Source organism: Triturus cristatus, chromosome 11 (genome assembly GCF_964204655.1).
Source record: "Triturus cristatus chromosome 11, aTriCri1.1, whole genome shotgun sequence".
In the NCBI taxonomy this organism is placed as follows: Eukaryota; Metazoa; Chordata; class Amphibia; order Caudata; family Salamandridae; genus Triturus; species Triturus cristatus.
The window spans coordinates 51,961,924-51,983,903 of record NC_140594.1 but is presented as its reverse complement, the minus strand read 5'-3'; the positions used below and the strand labels follow the sequence as shown (position 1 = coordinate 51,983,903).

At 46.3% G+C, this 21,980-nt stretch overlaps 1 protein-coding gene across 1 annotated transcript in view; it reads left to right on the top strand.

The window, feature by feature from the left end:
* HIRA (histone cell cycle regulator) overlaps nt 1-21,980 on the top strand; it is a 424,028-nt gene that overhangs the window by 36,219 nt on the left and 365,829 nt on the right. Inside the window, exon 2 of the mRNA XM_085632815.1 lies at nt 15,529-15,591. Within this exon, the coding sequence (XP_085488941.1) occupies nt 15,529-15,591 (63 nt within the window). The remainder of the gene's footprint in view (nt 1-15,528; nt 15,592-21,980) is intronic.

Below are 21,980 nucleotides of genomic sequence, written 5' to 3'. Positions count from 1 at the left end.
CATAGCGGACGCCGCGCTCATTAAGAAATAAAAACCTACAATTTCGAGCGCATAGCGCTGCAGCCACCATTGTCCTGATCAGTGTCTTTTTTAAAAATAGTGCTCACCCACCATGTCGCGCCGCATGTACACGATCCAGTCCGGATGGGTCAGCTGAAAAGGAGACAGGGCGGTAACAAATAAGCCTCATTTTAAATAGGGAGCGAGTGTTTACCATAAACGGTGACGCCTGACAATAAAAAAGATGGGCGGGGCTTCCACCCACTTCTAAAATCTCCTCGATTTACAAGAGGCTTCGCAGAGCGAGCAGCGCATGTGCGCTGCAATGCTAGGCGAGACCTAAAAAGTGCCTGAGAGAAGTCTACACTTGGCTCAGACTCAACAAATTAAAATGTAACCCTGAGAAATCTGGACGCATATGCCCTCAGTTATTGAAGCGGTCAAAAATGAAGCAGGGCTTTTCTAAGTCCGGAGAAAATCACCTTTTACGGAAGGGATCCAGAACTTGTGCAGAGCACCTCAGTGAGGCACCACTATTCCAGATGCTTAGTGACCGCACTCTTTTTTTACTTATACCTGTCATTACACCTTGCATTGAATGTTTAAAGCCTGGGGTGTTTGGCAAGTCCCCAACTATCAATACTGACTCGCTAGAAAAGGGGGCAGATGTATGAAAGGGTTTCACCCATTCTCTGTCTGTGGGTAAATGTGATGATATGTATTGGGAAAGATTCTTATGAACCCAGCCATTTTGCGTATCAGTGAAAGAATCAAATGTAGCCAAAATATCAAATATATTTTGATTTTTCCTGATTCTCTACAGTTTATAAAATTATTAAATAAGCCCTAAAATATGCTTCTAAGCCCTGCATCTTTAGACCAAAGACGACCACACAATTGAAAAATGTAACCTAAAACAGGATAGCCTAAACATAACATAACATGTTTAGACTATTCTTTTTTCTACCCTTCCCTTCCTTGGATAGATAACCTTGTTTCTGCAGGCCTCTTCTTTCTTTTCTTTTCTTTCAAAAAGAGAAACAAATCAAAAACACCGAACAGTCAAAAGCAAAGTAATGTGACTAAGACCTCCTAAAAATCCCTATCTATTCTACCCAAGACCATCAAGATTTCCCATATTCCTTTACTTCAAAGCCTCACTGGCAAGCTTATGTACAGGTCCAAGCGTGGGCGGTCTTGACTACCGGCAAGGGTTGCTATCTCTCAAGAGATCGTTTTTTTTATTCAAAGTCCATAGTTTTTGACAGTCCTGGGTCTCAAATTATACCTAGGTGAATCACAATCCGGATGCTCAAATAGAGGTATTGGTATCAATTTGGGCTCAACAGGAATGAAGTTGATCAGTGGATGCGCTACTTCTTCTTCAACCAGCTAACCATCATTAAAAGATACTTGCTGTGGAATCTGTTCTCTTTCCAAATCAAGAATCCCTTTCTTCACACATTGATCATAGGACAAAGGCAATGAAGCTTTCTTGATGTGGCTGGCATGTAGCCTGTGTTTGTGTCCCATGCACGTGACAGCAGTCTGAGTGGCGAGTAGCACTTGCACTGGTCCTTTCCAGCATGGCTCAAGACTGGATTTTCTCTGGAATGTGCAGGTGGAGACCCATTCTCCAGGTCTCAGCCTATGACCTGGACCTTCAAGATGAGGAGGGAGACTGGCCCTCACCTATGAATGAATCAAACTCAAATCTTTAGCCAATTGTTCACAATAGTCAACCAGCAAGGGATATTCCGTTTCTGAGAATTCCTTTGGTCTAGGTACACCCCATACATTTACAGGCCTCCCCATGATAATTTCATATGGAGATAAACCCATCTTCGAGTGAGCAGTGGTGCGAATAGAAAGCAATGCTATTGGTAAGGCGTCAGGCCATTTCAATTTTGTTTCAGCGCATACCCCCAGTTTTCCTTTCAAGATAACGATGTATCTTTCCAGTAGGCACGCAGCCTGTAGAGGTGGGCAGCATGAAACATTTGCCTTATCTGCATGCCTTTGCAGACCAGGTCCATCACTTGGCCAATGAAGTGTGGCTCATTGTTGCTCCAAAGAACTCTGGGCAAGCCAAATCTTGGGAAGTACTTTTGCAGTACTTTGGGCTGTGTTCGCTTGTGGAGGGTCAGCCAGACCTACTTAAGCTTGCCCACTCTTTCCATTTCTATGAAATCCATTTGCAAGATTTAAAGTGCAAATCTGGGGGTGCAAAATTGCCTGTCGGGACTTGGGCACCTTTTCCTAGGTTATAAGTAGCGCATATCATGCATCTTTTAACATGGGACTCTGCCACTCTGGGAATCAGTTCCTTGAATAATACATCATCTAATGTAGCAACTACTCCTTTGGCACTAATGTGAGCTGGGCTGTGTGCCATAGTAATAATAGCGTTAACATAACATTTAGGAAGCATCCTTCTTTGTTTCTCTGACAGATGTACCACACATCCGTATCATCTAAACTACCATATATCTGACATGCCTCTTTCTCTTCCATGGTAGCTTACTGGTGTATCTCTCTAACACATTCTAAGGTATTGTTAAACATTGGTACTTCAGGGACACATCCAGCTGGTCCTGTAACATACATTAAACTATATTCAGATCTGACTGTTTGCTTGGCTGTTTCATCTGCAAGAGCATTTCCCTGACCTATCTCATCAGTAACCTTTTTATGGGCACTGCATTTAACAATGGCAACTTTTTTTGGTAACTGCAGGGCATCCGATAACTTTACTATTAATTCCCCATGCTGTATTTTAGTACCATGTGAGGTCAAAAAGCCTCTCTTCTTTCCATAATCGCCCAAATGAGTGGGCAACACCAAAGGCGTACTGGTTGTCAGTATAAATATTTAACAATCAGATCTTTACTTAATTCACATTCCCGTGTAGAGGCAATTACTTCTGCCGCTTGTGCTGACATTGGCGATATTTTACATGACTCTACCACTGTTTTCAAAGTGGTGATGTTGTATGCAGCAGTGTTTGTACCATTCGGTAATTTGAAACCTGAACCATCCACAAACCACTCTCCCTGTGGGTCAGATATGGGAGTATCTGTTAAATCTACCCATCCCTTTTTTTAAATATATTTGTATTGCTTTACAAATAACATCTGGCAAAAAATGCAGTATTACAATTATCCATTGTATGACACAGCCATCCTTCTTGAGCCTATGTCCCAGTTCCCACCCCAAAATGTCTCAAAAACTATAGTGACATCTACCACAAAATTATAGGTGTCCCTATCCTAGCAGTGTATTGTCCTTCCACTTGATTATAAGACCAGTACCCGCTAGCAGTCAAGAGCCAGCAATGGTACACTAACTGAATAATATATTATAAAAACTCAAGCCAATCTTCACCCAACCCCCTCCCCATCCCCCCCCCATACCACCGGTGTGCCCTAATTACTTGCAGCTCAGAAATATAAGAACATCTGATCCCTCTGTTATGGTGAACTCAGTAACAGCAGTACAATACAGGCTAACTTACTACTTTTGGAGTCCAACAGTTGTTGCACAGGATTTGTCCAGAGTTACTGTACTACTCCTGTGGAGCATGGCAAACCCGTTGGGGTTGCCAACCTCCGAGTCCACCTCGGGCACCTGTAGTGCAACTACCAGTGCATCTCACGCTCTCGCCGCCTCCAGTGCTTTTTCATTATTAGTCCGCATGGCCTGTTGAAGCCCGATTGTACTTTCGCTCAGCGCCCATTTGAGTAAGTCCGTCCTCCATCTCCATGTATTGGGCCCTTGCGCTGATTTCCAGTGCGCAGTGATCTCTCTCTTAGCCAACACCAGGCCTAAATCTATAAACTTGCTCGTCACCTTCGTTTTAGAGGTATGCGGAAACCAGTTTAATAAACAAGTGCCCTGATCAGGTTCCATATTACGGTCTGTAATTCCACAGAGCAGATAGGCCACTTCCTCCCAATTTGTTCCCAGTTGCGGACACCCCCACATCATATGCTGAAAGTTTGCCCCTTCCAGACTGCAACGCGGACACTGGGCAGTATCCGTTTTAAAGTATTGATCTTAGCAGGGGTTAAATATGCCCTGTGCAGAATAACAAAATGAACCAATTGAAATCTGGCGTTCCTCTCGCTTTTCCAGGTTCTCCTAACTAATTGGGCCCATGTCTTTTCAGGGATCTCTTTGCCTAGGTCCGCCTCCCATTTCCCCTGCAGCTCTCGCAATGGCTCCAGCCCCTCAGTCACCATCCGCCTATAAAGGCACATAATGGCCTTGAAGGTTCCCGCAGCCATCACCACATACGGGCATGCCATTGATGTCTGTGGTTCCGACAACCCCGCCTTCCAGTAACGTTGCATTGCCGTGACTAGGGCTGAGTGCAGCAAATAATCTCCCCTAGGGAGGCTGTATCTATCTTGCAGGGCCTGAAACTGCAATAATGCTCTGTCCTCCTATAGATCTCCCAGCACCTGCACTCCTAGCGCCTCCCATTTGACCAATGCTGTCCAGTCCCCACCATGTGGGAGGGCGGTACACATACTCAGCAGAATCTCCGGGGCATAAGGGCGGGCAAACCCAGCTCTGCACTGGCTCCGGTTCCAGCACAATCTCAGTGTCCGTTCTTCGCTAGTAAGCAGCTCGAAGCGCAGCCGCTGCTGAAGCACTATAAAGGACAGTATATGGCGTGGGACCCACTGTCCCTCAGGACCGTCCAGGCCCCGGAACTCCCAAACTACTGCTTCAGTGAGCCACTGTAACTGGGCTGCTAAATAGTATAAATCTAAATCCGTCACTGCCATACCCCCATCGGCTCTCAGGCGCATCATTGTGGTCAGCGCAACCCGCCATCTGCCAGTCTTCCTTAAATATCCCCGAGCCATGGAACGAAGCTGCTTGAAAGTGGAACCCGGCACCCAGACTGGTAGTGTCCTAAAGTAATACAGTAGCCGGGGGAGCGCTACCATCTTCAGGAGCGCTACCATCTTCAGGAGCGCTACCTGGCCCGCCACCGAAAGCGGCAATGTACACCAAAACGCAAAGCTGCTCCTAAGGCCTCGTACAGCCCTACCCACATTACCCTTCAACAAATCCTTGGGGTTATGATAAATGTTGGTGCCACAGCAGGGGAAACATCTGGGCTCCTAGCAAATGGCCGCAACCTGGGAGGGACCCGCCTCAGACGGGACCACCGGAAACAGGCAAGTCTTCGTCCAATTCACCCCGAGACCCTGCCAAAAGCATGGAGTAATTGCTTCGCTCCTTCTAAGGCCATTTCCGTATTTGCCAGGAAAAATAATAAGTTATCGGCATATAAGGAGATATACTGCATATCCCCACGGAGATCTAACCCGGGATAATGCCTCCCCAGTCTGGCGTGGGCAGCCAAAGGCTCAATGGCTAAGGCGAACAACAACGGAGAGAGCGGGCACCCTTGTCGTGTTCCCCGCCCTACTAATCAAGAGGGGGGAGATCGTCGCTCCTGTCTGTACTCGGGCCGTCGCCGATCTGTAAAGAATCTCCGTCCATCCCACAAAGGATTCCCCAAGACCGAGCGCACTCAGGACCCAGAACAGGTATGGCCATTCTAGGCTGTCGAACGCCTTTTCAATGTCTACTGAGAGGACTTCTGCAGTGGGGACCGTGCTATGATCTTCCCCCAAGATACGGAGGAGGTGTCTCACATTAGTTGGCGTGGTATGTTTCGGGATAAATCCCGCCTGATCACTATGGACCAACTGCACCATATATGGAAGGAGCCGAGTCGCAAGGATCCTACTAAGTATTTTATAGTCGGATGTTAGCATGGATAGCGGGCGATAAGCCGACCTATTCACGGGGTCCTTCCCTGGTTTCAGCAGAGGGATAATGATAGCCTCTCGAGTGGAGGCAGGCAGCCTCCCCAGGACACGGGCTTCTTGGAAAACCGCCAGCAACTTAGGGGCCAATATATCAACGTAAGTCGAATAAAACTCTATCGGTAGTCCATCTGTACCCGACGTTTTATTGCACGCCATATGTTTGATCACACCTCGTATTTCCCCCACGGTAATCTCCCGCCCTAGTGAGTCCGCCTGTTCCTCCTCGAGTCGCGGCAGACGTACGTCCGCCAAGAAATCCTCCAGCACGTCACCCGTGGCCTGAAGCCTACTCCTGTACAGGTCTGTATAGTATTCTAAGAACAGCCCATTGATCCCTTGCTGAGTGTACACCGGTTTTCCCGTGGATGAGGCCAAGGCCAGTATGGGCGTACCCCTCAGGCCGGGTTGGCCAACCAGGCCAGCAGTGTCCTAGCCTTATGCCGTTCCGCTTGCGCCCGCACCAAGTACGCCCTATGGTCGAAACAGCACAACCTCTCTACTTGAGTCGCCACTCCCTCCCTTGCAGCCAAGACTTCATCCTGCGCCCCCGGGTTCTCAGGGCGGGCTCTCTACGCCTGTTGCAAACCTTGTTCCTCTTTTTCTATATCTAGCAAGAGAGTCTTCCACACTCCCACCATTTTAGTTATGCATAAGCCCCGCACCACCACTTTAAAAGCATCCCACTCCAGTGCCAAGTTTGATGCTGTACCCTCATTTTCAAGGAAATAATGTTCTATGCCTGCCTGCACCTCCGAACGGAAGATAGGGTCCTCCAAGGCCTCCGGGCGTAATTGCCAGGTAGGAATTACAGGCCTCTCTCGAGCCCAGTGTATCGCCAGCAACAATGGGTTATGTCTTACTGTCGCATGAATGTCTGGGGTGCATAGTATGGCATCCAGTCGTACGTGCAAGTCATGCAGTGCAGAAAAGTAAGAGTAGTCCCGTTCCCCTAAATGCTGTACTCGCCATGTGTCTATAAGCCCCCACTTATCTTGCCAGTCCTGTCTGAGTTTAGAGAGCCTATGTATAGGTGCGTCAGGCAACGGAGGATGAGACCTGTCCATAGTAGTATCTGTGATAGAGTTGAAGTCACCACCCTGTATCACCAGACCAGTCAAGTAGGGCGCCAACTTCCCCGATAGTCGGGCAAAAAAGGTCGCCTTTTCCACGTTAGGGGCATATACACTGCATAACGTTGCATCCTTACCATCCAAACACCCTATTACAGCCACAAACCTCCCCTCTGCTGTGTCGGTTGGAAGGGAACCCTGCCCTAATCCAAATCAGTGTACCCCTAGCAAAGACAGAGTATGTTGTATAAAAAAAGCTGCCCTCTCCATCTGCGTTGCAACGCCAGACCTTCAGCGCGGTCAACATGGGTTTCCAGGAGGAAAGCAATCTGCACTCCCCTACGCACCAAATAAGCATGAACCCTGTGGCGTCTCAGCAGCGTATGTTTCCCCCGTACATTCCATGTAATGCATTTTAACTCAGGTGATGTCCCCATTGTGTTGTCTATTCCTCATCCATAACTCCACTCCTTCCATTGGCACACCGGTGGTTCTAACTACCCCAAAGAAAACCCCCAAAAACCTCCCAATAACCCCTCCCCAGAACAGGCTCTAAGAAGCTAGTACCCATCCAAACTATCAAACCAACTGTTCCTCTGGTATTTACCAGGGATCCACTCAAGGAACGAAACTAAGGGGGGAGCCCTAGAGCCGAGAAGATCTGGTCCACAACCCCACTGGATCTTGGCACCGTACCCCACTATCAAAGAAGCCTCAACACCTTCAGAAGGGCCCCAGGTGGAGGAAGCTGCACGCTTCTAATGCCCCCCCCCGCCATCTCAACTGAGTCTTATCCCAATCGCCCCCCTGAGAGAAACGGGGCCAGCACCATTCAACCCCCCTTACAGGTCTCAAGGTTTAGCTTCACAAGTTCAGGAATCGACAATCTCATCTGCTGTCCCTGGTGTGATATGCGGCATTGGAATACTTCCCGTGTCTGTCTCATCGGAACCATTCCCAGCAGACCCTTTCTCCGAATCAGTCGCCCCCTCGACACTGCTTCTCTTACTTGGGAGATCTCCATCACAGCCTGCAACGCTGCCGATCTCTCCTTCTCTGTCTGAGTCGTGGTGGGTTTCTGCGTTCCAGGGCGACGACGTCTGGTGTGCCTTGCGCGGCGCCTCCGCCTGTTGCCCCAGTCCATGTCCTGCTTCGCCCAATCTTGCTCCGTAGGATTCCAGCCAACTCCACGCCCCCTCAGGATCATTGTGAAAATACGTTTTACGGTCCATTGTCAGTTTCGAGCGTGCTGGAAACATCAACGAATATTGGATTCCTTCATCTCGGAGTGCCTTCTTAACTGCTAGAAACGAGTCTCGATAGCGTTGCACATCAAACTTGTAATCCGGAAACAGTGCACATTGTTATTGTCCACCCTGTATGGTCCAGCAGTACGAGCTTTGTTCAGAAGCAGGTCCCTGTCCTTATAGTGGAGTAGGCGCACCAGCACCAGCCTGGGCGGTCTTCCAGGCGTCAACAGTCGGGCCGGCACCCTATGTGCTCTTTCCAACGTATAGAAGGGGGTCAGGCCCTCCGGAGCAACCTCAGTCCGCAGCTAGTTTTCCAGGTAGTCCCCCATATTGCCCCCTTCCACTCCTTCCGGTAGGCCCACCACTCTTATATTATTCCTTCTATTTCGCCCTTCGGCGTCTTCGGCCCTCCGCTCCAGTATCTGCAGTCTGCGATTGGCTTCTCCCATTTAGGTTTCCAGGGCTTTCTGGGAGAGTTCTAGGACCTCCAATTTGGTCTCAGTCTGCTTCACCCGGTCGACCAATTTAGCATGATCTGCCCGAAGGAGGCCCAACCCCAGTGACACCTGCGCAATGTCCTGCTGAAGTGCGTCCCTGGTGTCCGTGATGGCCTTAAGTATTTAATCTATCTGTTGTTGCATCAGCCCCTCTGGTTGCGGATCTGCCGCATCTTGCTTTCGCTTTGCCGCAGTCTCTTCCTCTGGCTCCGGGTGGTACCCCCTTGCCTGCCTCGTGGTTTCCCCATGGCTCGCAGCTCTCCAGGACCCCAGCCGCAGTGCAATCTCTCAGGACCTCCCGCACCTCCACTGCCGTAGTTGCAGCTCCCAAGTGACACTTGTCGTGGGGGAGGTGTCCACTCGCCGATACCCCTGCCGGACCGCTAGTCGTGCTTTCCACTGCTCACTAGAGGGCTCCTCGTCTCTTCTCGGCACCCCTTTCCACAACTACCTACTCCGCAACCTGGGAAGTCATCCAACGTCCCAGTGAGGGCGGCCCTCCCCTCAATCTGCCCGAGCTGGTAGCCTCTTCCGGTTCCTCTCTGTCCACCCACGCAGCCGGTACAGCCCAGTAGGCGCCTCTGGCCCAATCCTCCGAAGGTCACCGTCTGCATGTGTAAGGTTCCACTGAATGTCCTTAACAGTAGTCCATCACCGTTGGCTCTCCCAGGGGGTAACCCTTTGTTCCTCACCGGCACAATGTCCTCCAGCTCTTAGGGCCTACAGAACAGTGGCCTGGCCCCCAAGCAAGTTCCCCAGCCCAAGCATGCTGCTGAACCCAGGCGACGGAGGCTCCACTCCGATCCACGCAAGCCGCCGCCGATCAGGCTACCATCGGCCGCAAGTCCGCCCTCACCTCCAGCGATCGTTCTCTACCGTCTCTGTGCGCTCCGAGTGCCGTGGCGGCACTCCCAGCTCTCAGTCCACTTGTAGGGTCGATCGCGGCCCAGCAGTCCCGGTAGCCTCCTACCCGAAGTCGGCCCGGCTCCGGGCGCCAGCGCCATTTTAGGTCCCCACAAATTGGCAATGGGTAGGTCCCAGGTCCGAGGACAGTTAGTCCGCAAAGTCCACTATGCTGGGGGCCTCGGCGGCAGGAGCGTTCTCCAGCTTGCCTTGCGTTTCCGCCAGCCGGGCCTGCGCGTGCCGCACTTCTCCCCCACTGTCCGCCTCCTGCCTCCTCGCGGCCAGGTGCACACGGGCCGAGCGGGGCCCACAGAGCCTGCGAGTCCGCTGTTCCCACTCGGCGGAGGATCCAGTCCGTGCAGAGGGCGAGCGGTGTCTGTCGTGCTCCCGGGGGTACCTCCCAGACATCGGGGCAGCCGTCGGACTCGTCCCTCATCATGCGCAGGCCGGGCTCCTCGCTCTTCGGAGTCCCTGTGTAGCACCCGGGTGTCAGAGGGTGCCTGATCTTTCTCTCAGCAGTCCTCAACACCTACGGGCACAATCCTCGGTTCTCAAACGTATTATTCCAGATCTTAAACCAGGATAATCGGTGGGGTCGGCGCGGAGCTCTCGGCTCACGCGTCCGTGCTCATCGGCTCCGAAGCCGCGCCCCCGCATTAAATCTACCCATTCCTTGGTCTCTTCCTCAGTGGTGAACACACAATCATGGTATTCTTCCCCTGAATCACTGGGGAGGGGTAGAACTGTGGCCGGGTTCAAAACATTGCAATGTTTCAGAATTATATTTGGAGCAAAAAGTGTTAACTCCTACCCTGTTAGGTGCTGGTTTTGAGTTTTGTTAAGTAGCACATCCTCAGCGTGTGGTACCATAACTGTTAAATTGTGACCTAGAACATGTTTCAGATTGTCTGACCGCAGCAGTTGCTACTGAGCGCAAACAATTCGGCAAAGCCTTAGCTACTGGATCGAATGTGGAGGAAAAATAGGCACAAGGTTTTTTCCTCCCCCTATGGGATTGTGTTAAAACAGATAAAACACAGCCATCTGTCTCATGGATAAACAAACAGAATTCCTTAGCATAATCAGGGTTACTCAAAGCTGGTGCATTGCATAAAGCATTCTTTGGTTGTTGAAAGGCATGCTCACATTCATCTGTTCAAGGTAGTGTGTTACTAATATTCTTAGATGTTAGAGCAAGCAAAGGTTTTGCAATTAAAGAGAAGTTGGGTATCCACTGCCTGCAAAAGGAACTCCTACCTATAAAGGTGTGAACATCAGATTGAGTCTGGGGACGTTTAATTTTCAGTACCAAATCAATTGTTTGTGGGTGCAGTCTTCTACCCCCCCTTTGACAGGAGGTGGCCTAAATAGGCAACCTCCTGTTGACGTTATTGCATTTTAGATAAGGACACTTTATGTCCTAGGAGTGCTAAATGATGTAACAAATTAACTGTTGTCTTCTTACAACCTTCCTCTTATCTGAGGCAATTAATAGATCCTCAATGTATTGGAGTAATACAGAGCCTTTTGAGGGTGAAAAGGTCTATTTTGTTTCTTCAAAGCTTGACTATATATACTGGGTCTTTCAGTATACTCCTGAGGAGTTCAAGTGAATTGAAAGGAACGCCCTTTGAATGAAAATGAGTAAAGGTATTGACTTCCTTTTTCAATGGGCACACAAAACAATTCATTTTTTAAATAAAGCTCATTAAAATATTTGGCTGAAGACAGAATCATAGTCAAAATAGAATTAATGTCAGTAACAACAGGATATTGGAGTACTACAACTTTGTTAATGGCTGGAAGATCAATCACTAATCTGTATTTATTAGGGATTAGGACTATTACATGGGCTGCTTCCGGTTTCTTTTATTATGCCCTTATATATTAAATCAGAGATAACATCTTTGAGACCGTCCTCTTCATCCCAGGATATTTTGTATTGAGGCATGCTGGGTAAGGCAACGCCTTGTTTAACAATGATTACTATGGGATCTATGTCCACTTTACCAACATCATTATCTCCTGATGTCCAGACTGTTTTATCAATTGAATGTAATAATTCAGGTGGTCAAATTATCAGAAGCCATTGAGATAAAAACACCATCAGGAGAACAATAATTGTTAGCATTCAGTCTTTTCAATAGGTCCAGACCTAAGAGGTGCTCAGCACAATTTTTAGTGAGCACAAATGGGGCAGAGGTGGTGAAGGGACCTATAGTTACATCTAGGGGTTTGGAGTTGGGGCTCAGGATGGGGATACCTGATTATCCCACTGATGTATTCATTCTGCCGGAGAGGGGAGCCCCTGGAAATTAGTCATGAGCCACAGTGGTGCGTGTGACACCTGTATCAACAAGGAACTCGCGTACTTCCCCTTCCGTACCCGTGGTGAAATATGGACCTGCTTGATTAACTGGAATCATGACTCTTTTTCCACCCTTTCCATTGCTGTGAATACCTAAAGGTATTGTAATCAATGTCAGTACAATCTTCAGTATAGAAACTTCAGTCAACTTGTTGGCCATCAAAATAATTCTGACGTCTATTGTCATTCTGACGCTGGGGGAAATCTTTCTTATTTGTGCCACCTCTCCCTGTACCCCTGTACTCCTTAGCACCGAACTACCTCTTCCTCTTGCCACAACTTCTTGGCCCTGTAGACTAGGGCATTCATCCTTCCAACGACCCTCCTGAAAGCAATAGGCGCACTGATTTTGGCCTAATCCTGCTCGGTGTTGCTGCGTAGGGGCTGATGAGGCTCTGCCAGCCCCTCTTCCAAGTCCACCTCCCCTCACATTTCGCATACCCCTTTGTCTTTACCTGGAAGGCTTGCTGTAGCAAAACCTTTGTTTTTAATTCTTTCATTTTCTTATCATTCTTTTCTTTATTTATTTTCTGGTAATTCTCATAATATGTAGCCATTACCAAAAGATCTGCAGGTTCTTTAGTTGGCCAGGTGCTCTATGATACTTTAATCAACTCTCCTAATTCTTTCACCAAATTATTCACAAATGTGTCAGCAAATCTTCTTTTCCTTGTGACAGTTGCCAAATCCTGACCACTGTGAGCCCTGAATATTTTCTCCATCCTAGTGAGATAGTCTGAGACATCTTCTGTAGGCTTTTGTTTACAAGTTATTTTATCCCAATTTACTTCTTCCCTTGGTATTATTAGTAGTAATGTAGCAATTATATGATCAGGTAAATCAAGTATAATTTGATCTGGTCTGTCTCCTGGCCTGCTTTGCGTGTCTAGATTTTCAAAATGTCCCCAGGCATGGCCAAAGTGTGCTACATCATCATGTCTACGTATTCCATTCCATATTTCTCTGGGAATACGGCATCAAAAATAGATCCAAGTCTTTAAATGTCACTATACATAATTTAGTGGCTGACTCTAGGGCTTCATAAAACCCCTTTGGGATTTCCTAAAGTCCAGCAAATCTTTCTTTATTGCCAGTAATTCATACCTACTCCACAGAGTATGGACAAATTGGGGAATGGGGTTCTGAACAGGAATGCCAGCAGCAGGAGGTGCAGGAAGGGGGTGTATTTCCCTCATGGGATCTTCCCCATTAATGTTTTGATATTTTGTTCTAACCTTAACACCCCAATGCAGACAATTTTCAACAGCCCGTGGGACATCTGGGGAAGGGATCATGTAACCTTGCGCATCATGCCACAATTGTAACACCTCTCATCCTTTCAGTCATATGTTGAATGAGTAAGTTTTGCTGAAAAACATCAAACCTATTTACAGTTGGCATAACAGTATTCATGGAGGCATTATTTATGTCATCCATACATCTATGGGCTATCCGTTTAGCTCTTCTGGATCAGCTCTCTGTGATCCATATCCAGTATTCGATCTCTCCCTCCAAATCCACTCCTATCTCTCAGATTACCACTATGCTTGTGAATCAAAGGTGTGGTACCTGCGGCCTGTTTCCAGCAGATTGGGATGCAGAGAGGGTTTGTCCAGTCACTAGCCTTGGTAGAAGGTGGGTAGTCAGTAGCTTTGGTGCAGGTATCGCTTGTCCTGCTTGTGACTGCTGTTGAACAGCAGACATATTGAGTATTGGTCTGGGTGGGACATGCAGTTGCTGACCTGGTAATGAGGCAGGAAGAATTGGTACATTTGGAATGGGTACTAGAGATGCATTTCCCTGCTGACCCATCTGTAATGGTACATTTTGTGCCTGTACAGCAGGCACGGGAACCTGTGGGACATATGGTAGGGGATTCTCCAATAGTCTCTCTAATATTTCATCCCTGTCCTCATGTTTCTCTTGTGTCACATATGTCCTGTTAGTGGGCATTCTAAACTCTAGGTCCATACATTCAATACTTTCAGTTTGCTTTAATTGATCATATGCTTTGGCTTTCTGCAGCACTCCCTTTTTCTGTTCTCGTTCCATTTCTTTTTGTTTTTTAATTACTAACATTGTAGCAGATATTTCCCATTTATTAAAACTGTCCCACATCGCTTGTCGTACCTTTTTCTCAAACAAACATTGCTGCAAATATTGAATTTTATCTAGATCAAATGAATCGTCCAGTTGCCATCTTAAATCCTCATTTCCCTTAGTATATCGATGCCACAGTCTGTTCCAAAAGTTCACACCTGTCCCCTATTTTGTCATCATCTTCCATGCAGGACTACCCTCAACTGGGACTGGTTGGGACTCATGCAGGTGTGGACTCATGAAACGGCAAATACGACACATGAAATATATTGAATTAGTTTGCTCATTTTGCCATAAAGTCAAAGACCATCTAAATGAGAAAACTTTCCAATACAATCAATAAAGGCCTATTTATCAGGTCCGACCAGAAACCCAACCAATGTAATGCAAAAAAATTCTCAATAACAAAAACGAATCAATAATTCAAAACGCCTGTAAACAAAATAACTCAGAACAATCTCACCAGGTATTTGCTTAAGACATCCAACTCTCTGTACTCTGCAGTTCAGCCACTTTTCACTTGACCAGTTTGGAACCTCTGCCGGGGACATCCTGTTGCCAAGGAACAGCAGTTCGGGACTTCAGATGGCAGCTGCAAGAAACTAGTCTCTTCTGCAGGGGCACCCACTATCTTAGTCTTGGGTCGTGTCACCTCAGCCACAGACACAAATGCTATTGGATTTCCCACATAAAGTTCTCATGTTCGGGTGCCATTTGTGGAAAGCTTACCTCTGCGCTCTGGATAATTCCACTCTTGTCCACTTAAACCCAAAGGAGTACAGGTAGTCGGAGGTAAAACAGAGCAGTTTTATCATGCTTAAGCGGGTGCAAACCAACAAGGGAAAACCTGTTCCGTGAAGAGAATGAACAACTGAAACAATTCTCCTTTCATATTTATACTGTATTTCAAACCAGTCTGTGTGCAGACTCCCCTCCCCATGTCTATTGGAAATTTTCTTCTAGTTATACATGCAAAATAAGATAGCTAACCACACTACATTTTCAAGGTAAGTAATGTGAGAGGGACTCCGAGAGCTTAGCTAATTGCAAATTGGATGGAAAAAAGTTACGCTTCACATCTCGGAGAAGCACACATGATTAACAAGGTGTAATTATTCTAGCAACTATTCAGTACTTTTCCAAGGGCATAGAGATCAAAAGAATGCACAGTGTCAGCACGTACAGGGAAAAAGTTCCCAGACAACGTTGTACAAAGTCAGGTAGATTTTAAAAAAAATGTCTGCTCTCATGTTCATATCATATAACCTTTTCCTCAATTAAAACTATGTTTCTGGGCCCATCACAATTTCTGTGAAAAAGGCTATGAAAAGTAGATTTACCCTTAGTCTACCCTAATGTAAACAGATGGGCACATGATCTAGAATGCAAGACTGTTTCTTTGTTCCTCATTGCTTGTGTTGGAAAGAAGTGGAAAGAATTTATTTCTGTATTTTTCTATAATCATTTTCTTTTTTTCATTTCTTCCAGGGAAACCAATTTTTTCTGTGGATATCCATCCAGATGGCTCAAAGTTTGCAACCGGTGGCCAGGGTAAGTTTATTGTTCTGTAAGATTGTTGCTCTTAGCCTGTGTACTAAAGCACTGATTTTGGACTTGATTTATCATTGGTGCAGTCTTGGAAACTTTTCTAGTCTTTCAATCCGGGTCGACATTCAACATGATTTAAAAGGTCTTTGTGGACTTTGTACTATTGCAACCTTAATGATTGATAACAAGAAATGGGGTAGAAAGGTTAAGAACACTGTAGCATGTACCTCTGAATTTACCTTTGTTCCGCTAAATTTAACATCTTGCATTTTATTTATCATGTGTTGTTTGTGAAATCAATAGATATGAGCTAATAAAATTAATAAAACTGTTCATTTTCCCCTCACTAAAATATGTAAGATGAACACAAGTAGGTGTTTCCAGTGTAACAGTTTTCCTGTTAAAGGCTATATGTTTGTGTTAGAAAACATCCAATACAGGCATCTTTGTTCAATCTTCATGTGATCTAATTTGTGTCTGGGGCCTTTCGCTCACTGCTTATGTATATTCTTTATGTAAAAGAAAATGTTTACCTTAATTTCAAAATGAAATCTTAATTCATGGCACCTCAATATTCAAAATGTAGTGGGAGAACAGAGTACAGTTTGCTGCAATTAAGATTTGCTATGTATTAGAAGTACAAAGTACCAACGTTTTGAGAGATTAAGCCCCAAAAAAACCTGATTTAAACTTCAGCGGCTGTGTCCTTTCTGTGGTTTTTGGAGAGAAATAACTTCTTATAGGGTGAGTTTGTTTGTCAAAATTACAAATACACCATGGCTCTATGATCATTCAGATTTCCAAAATTGACAGTATTATCAGTTAAAATATTAGGTAGACTTTTGAGAAATGTACTCATGTTTCCAAAATTTACACGATGCTTATAATTAAAGTTCATATTGTTTTGCAAGTATGAAATTGTTACAAGTTAGTATGGCCATGAAATTCTTGCAAGTCCTCTTTGTTCAGTTATGGAATATTTATGTGGTTTTGTCACGGTGGCGCAAGCGCTCTCTTTTCTAAATATAATTGTTATTAGATTTTTCTGATATGCAGTGGTTAAATAAGGGCAACCAAGGAAGACTATATAGTACACACTTTTTTTGCCTTCATATATCTTGTTTGAGGGAATATATGCCTGACGTGACAGTGATGAATCAGTTCCAAATTAGTACAGTACAGTTTGTGTGTGTTCTAAATATAATAACTTAGACCATATGAGGATGAATACCAAGTCACCAAACACAAAGAGCTAGAAACTTTCTCCATTTATCCTAAGTTAATTTGATTTTTAATTGTACCGAAGTTTGACTGTTTATCCATTAAGTGACTAATGTAATTCACATACATTGTTCTTTAATGGATTAAGAAGTCTTTACGGATGCAAAGTTAGTCATATGGATTCATTTTGTTGTGTGTTTATAAAAGCCGTTAAGGTTATGTAGTGCTTTCTTCGGAGTAAGGCTTAGAATGATTAGATTATTAGCTGGATCTCCTTCAAAGAATTCAACCTACACAGTCGGCCAGATAACCTCACCAAAACTAAACCATCCTTGCATCAGTGGAAGTCCATCCCAGCCTCTGCCTTAAAAGAAATGAAAGACTCTCTAGTTCCAAGCTGGTTGGGAGCAGACTTTGATGACCCTAACAACTTCCATCCTATAACTAATCTTACCTGTCTTGCTAAGATTCTGGAAAGCTGTGTTGCTTTACAACGCAAACTCTTCATTGTAGAAAATAAGCTATTATATGAACTCCAATCCGTTTCACATCCCGTCACAGCACAGAAACAGCTATTGTAAAAATGACTGATGATATCATGCTTATCCTTGATGAAGGCGGTTCCTGTCTGCTCGTCATCTTAGACCGGTCAGCGGCCTCTGACACAGTAAATCATGACTCCCTCCTGCATGTCCTTGAAGATTAACATCAACAGATGTTTTTTCCAACCCATGAGGCCTACGCCAAGGGTTCCCCCAAGGTTCAATTTTCTCCCCAACCCATTTTACATAAAACCTGTAGACCATTTTATTAACTAAGTTAGCATCAACTTCACTTAACATATTCTCCCGCAAGGATGTAGAAACTTTCACTATGATCCTTAATGAGTCCTCAACCTGGGCCTCCACTTTCCAGCTAAAAGTTAACTCGATAAAAGTAGAATTTCTCCTGATTGCACTCTCGACAAGCACCATTACTATACAAACTTGGCTAGAGAAAAAAACATCCTTAACACTGTCTCAACTATTGTCGACTGCAGAATCTCTGGACGGCATCCTGGGCTAGCAGTCAAACTAACAAACTCCCTGCGGCCCCAGCGGGTTTGCCTCATGGTGCGGAAACTACCCTTGCTCCCACCCAGATGGAGCAGCTATTTATGCTTGCTCTCTCCAGGTGGGAGGAAACATAAGTTTCCCTGCCTGTGCTCTTGCGGGCAGGGAAAATGCTGTGTCCCGGGGCTGGGCTCTGCAGGTTACAGTAATCGAGCTTGCCCCGGGCGGATGGGTTCCCTGGGGCCATTTTAGGCTTGAGGAGGGGGCACTTGCTGCCCCATCCTCTTCATTAAATATCAGCCTCGAGGAGGGGGGCCTCGGGCCTCTTAGAGGCTAGCCTTGGGGAGAGGTTCTTTGTGTCCCCCTATCCTTACTTAAACATGTGCCAACCTCCCTAGGGGAGAGGTGGTTTGATCCAGGCTGGAGCCCACACTTGTTTTTTTTTATTCTGAATTTCGGCACAGATTCGCAGATCGCCCATGAATTTGTGGATTTTTTTTTTTTAAATCCCCATTTTTTATCCCAGGCAGTGCCCCTTTGGAAGCCTACCACCAGGCCTAGGCAGTCATGGTATCCCTACCTTGCTCCCTGTGTCTTTTTTGTTGTTGCATTTTTTTGTAGGACCCAGGACTGAGTCCAAAGTCCTAAGATGGCTGCCTCCACAATATTGCTGATGTACAACATGTTTTTAACTTGAATTTCTGTGCAGCTGGGAGCCAGTGAAGAGATTTTGTCACTTAAGAATGACAGTGTTTGCGAAGTTGATAGATCAGACGAGCATCCTGGTTTTGGTCAACTGGATCCTCCGCATAAGATGTTTGAAAAAACCCAAGTAAAGAGAATTGGCATAGTCCATTCTTGACATGACCGGAGCTATTATAACTTGCACCAAGGTGTCTGTATTAAGATGTTTCTTTGTCTTCTTAATTCGACGAAGTTGTAAGAAGCAGGATGATATCACTGAACCAAGCTGCTGTTTAGGTCTCGCCTAGACTATTGTAAGCGGGTTTTAAAAGTGCTCCCAAAAAGCGGATTGCATGGCTAGCACGCGCACAATCACGCGCATCGTGCCGCCATGCAATCCGCTTTTTGGGAGCACTTCAAAGGGTTCGCTCCCCCGCCCCCGCCAAGCGCGCGCGCCATGCTCCGCCAGGCTTCTCTTGTTTACTTTGGCTCTGACTTGCATGTATTTAAGTAACCCGCATGAACGCAATTGACTTCAAAGACAGCTACATCACGTCCCGTGCTTGTGCACAGTGATTCTCCCCTCAGGCGGCGGGGTTATCATGCCTCTCAAATGGTGAACACTGGCATCAGATTCAAGAACATCAGTGGCTGGTGACATAAAGTAGATGCTTGTTTAAGACAGAGATGGCCGAGGTGAGGAACGAGAGACTTCTAGCAGCCCTCCTATCCCGCCCCTATTCTTCCCATTGCATCTGCCCTGGTTCCTTCTACGACTGTCCTCCGTGCTTCAGAGCTGCAAACTCTCGCTGCAGTGCTTTTTCAGGTCGCTCCTCGTGGGAGTCCCAGCAATTCTCAGCAGGGGCACAATACTTTTAATGCGAGACTACAGGCACTTCTCAGCAGGGGCGCAATACGTTTAATGCAGACTACAGACACTTCTCAGCAGGGGCGCAATACGTTTAATGCAGACTACAGACACTTCTCAGCAGAGATGCAATATTTTTAATTGGAGTGTACCAGCACTTCTCAGCAGAGATGCAATATTTTTAATTAGAGTGTACCAGCACTTTTCAGCAGGGGTGCAGTCTTTTTTATTGGAGAGTACCAGCACAGGGGCAATACTTTTAATGGGAGGGTATCGGAATTTCTCAGTGACAGACAGGCACTCTGGGCTAGTGAATTCCCTAATCAAGGTCACAGAACAACCAGGAAACACAAAGGGTTGCGCCATGTGTACTCTGCAAACAAACCCGTTGCCCAGGGGATTATTGGTCAGCCTTGCTATTTCTAATGCATATTTGGTATTTTTACAGACAATGAATGTTCTGTTAATTTGACGCTGGTTGCGCTCTATATACAGGTCACATTCTGCATGGAATAAATGCACCGAGCAGTTTGAGTTTCAACTCGTGGAACTACTTGCGCGCCTTCTTAACGAAACGCTTTAATTCCAGCAGAGTTACTTACGCCTTTATGTAGTACAACTCGGACGCGCTGGCGTGCTTTGTCCTTTCGATTCGCGGTCAGTATGGCGGACTCAACCCCCCTCATTCAGTTGAGATCACGGTCCTGTTGTAACATGAAGCTTTAGCAGGCCGTCCAGCGCATTCATGTGCCCGCACCGTTCAGAGACCGGTCTGTACGTCCTCGTGACCGAGGCGCTCTCGCAGCGGCTTCACGTTTTCATTCAGATGCGTGCAGCCAGCTCTGAAGGCGCGCTTGTGCTTCTTACTACATCTTTGATCGTGTGAAATGCCCAGTGAATGAACTCTGCCTCAGCATAGGCATGGCGTGTCATCTTTCAGTGCTCGCAGGCAAAGTTAACGATTGGCAGCACTTCTCAATCAGAACTTTAAATTGTTTTCAAACAATATTAAACACGCATTTGCAATGCAACAGGTCTCGCATTTATGTGAGTTTAAGCTATTGGCATTGTAAATGACAATGCCTTTTTTTTTATATTTTAATAATGAACACAAAAATAAAAGGCATTGTCATTTACAATGCTAATTGCTCAAACTCTCGCAAATGCGAGACCTATTGCATTGCAAATGCTTGTTTTGAAATAGCTGCTCGTCAATAATGAAGCCAAGAATTTTTACCGAGTTGTTTGAAGGGGGTGGGGGGCATCTCATTGGGCCAAAAGGAGGGACTCCAAAGGTTGAACTAATTTTTGGTGACTACTATCTCTGTTTTGTCAAAGTTTAGTTTCAGATGGTTGCTGTTCATCCACTCCCGGATGAACAGCATAGTTTCTTAGAAATGCAACTTAGAATTAGGGCTGTTGTCACACGTAAAGAGGAGTTGCATGTCATTAGCATAATTAAACATTTTGACTTTCATGTTTTTGAGAGATGGAACTAGGGGGCGGATATATAAATTAAAAAGGTGATGGGAAAGAGAGGAGCTTTGTGGTAATCCCACAATTTAATTGGACTTCAGTAGAATTAAAGGGGAAAATTCTAACTGATTGAAGATCTGTCCTTGGGGAAAAGAGATGATCCAATTGATAGGAGTGGAGTAGATAGATGTTGATTGGGGCAGAGTGAGGTATATTGGGGTAGGTTGAAGTAAAGTGGGGTAGATTGGGGAAGAGTGGGGTGAGGTAGAATGGAGTGGGGCAGATTGGAGTGCGGTTGATTGGAGCAGTGGCGGCTACCACAAAGGGTGGTGGGGCTGGTGGAGTTAGCATGGGAGAGGTAGCGCGGGGGAAGTGTAAATTATATTATTTAAAAAAAAAAGAACTTATGCTAAATTGCCGGCCGCCTTCCACGTTGCACCTCCTGTGCTCTTCCTGGTCCCAGCAGCCCCAGGGACAGACTCCCAGTACAATCCCCACGCTGCTCTCATGCTATGAGAAGAGCACAGGGATTGGCCTGAGTGGGCTGAAAAGATGCTCCGCTCAGGACAGGGAGTGTATTGGGTTTCCCCAGCCCGGCTGTTCAGTGCAGCCGGGTTGGAGAAACCCAAGTACGCATGTGTGTTTGGCCGATCTGAGATTGCTGGCCAAACACACAAGAGCACTTAAAAGTGCACATAGGCCTCCTCCTACCTCCTTCCATGCCTCGACCAACCCCTCCCTGCACGCACTGGCTCAGAGCCGGCAAATGAAAAATAAAACAATGATAGACATTGTTTACTTTTTCACCTGCTGGCTCTGAGCGAGGCAGTGGGGCTATGCTCCTCTGCCATTGCGGAGGAGCCACAGCTGATTTGGAGTGGAGCGGGGTAGATTAGGTGGATTAGAGTAGGGTAGACGGGAATGGATTGGGGTAGCTTGGTTTAGAGTAGAATGAGGTAGACTGAAGTGGGGTATATTGGGATAGATTGAGGTAGACTGGAGTGGGGTGGATTGAGGTAGATTGTAGTGAAGTGTAGTGGGGTAGATTGGATTAGAGTTGGATGGATTGGAATGGGGTAGATTGGAGTGGA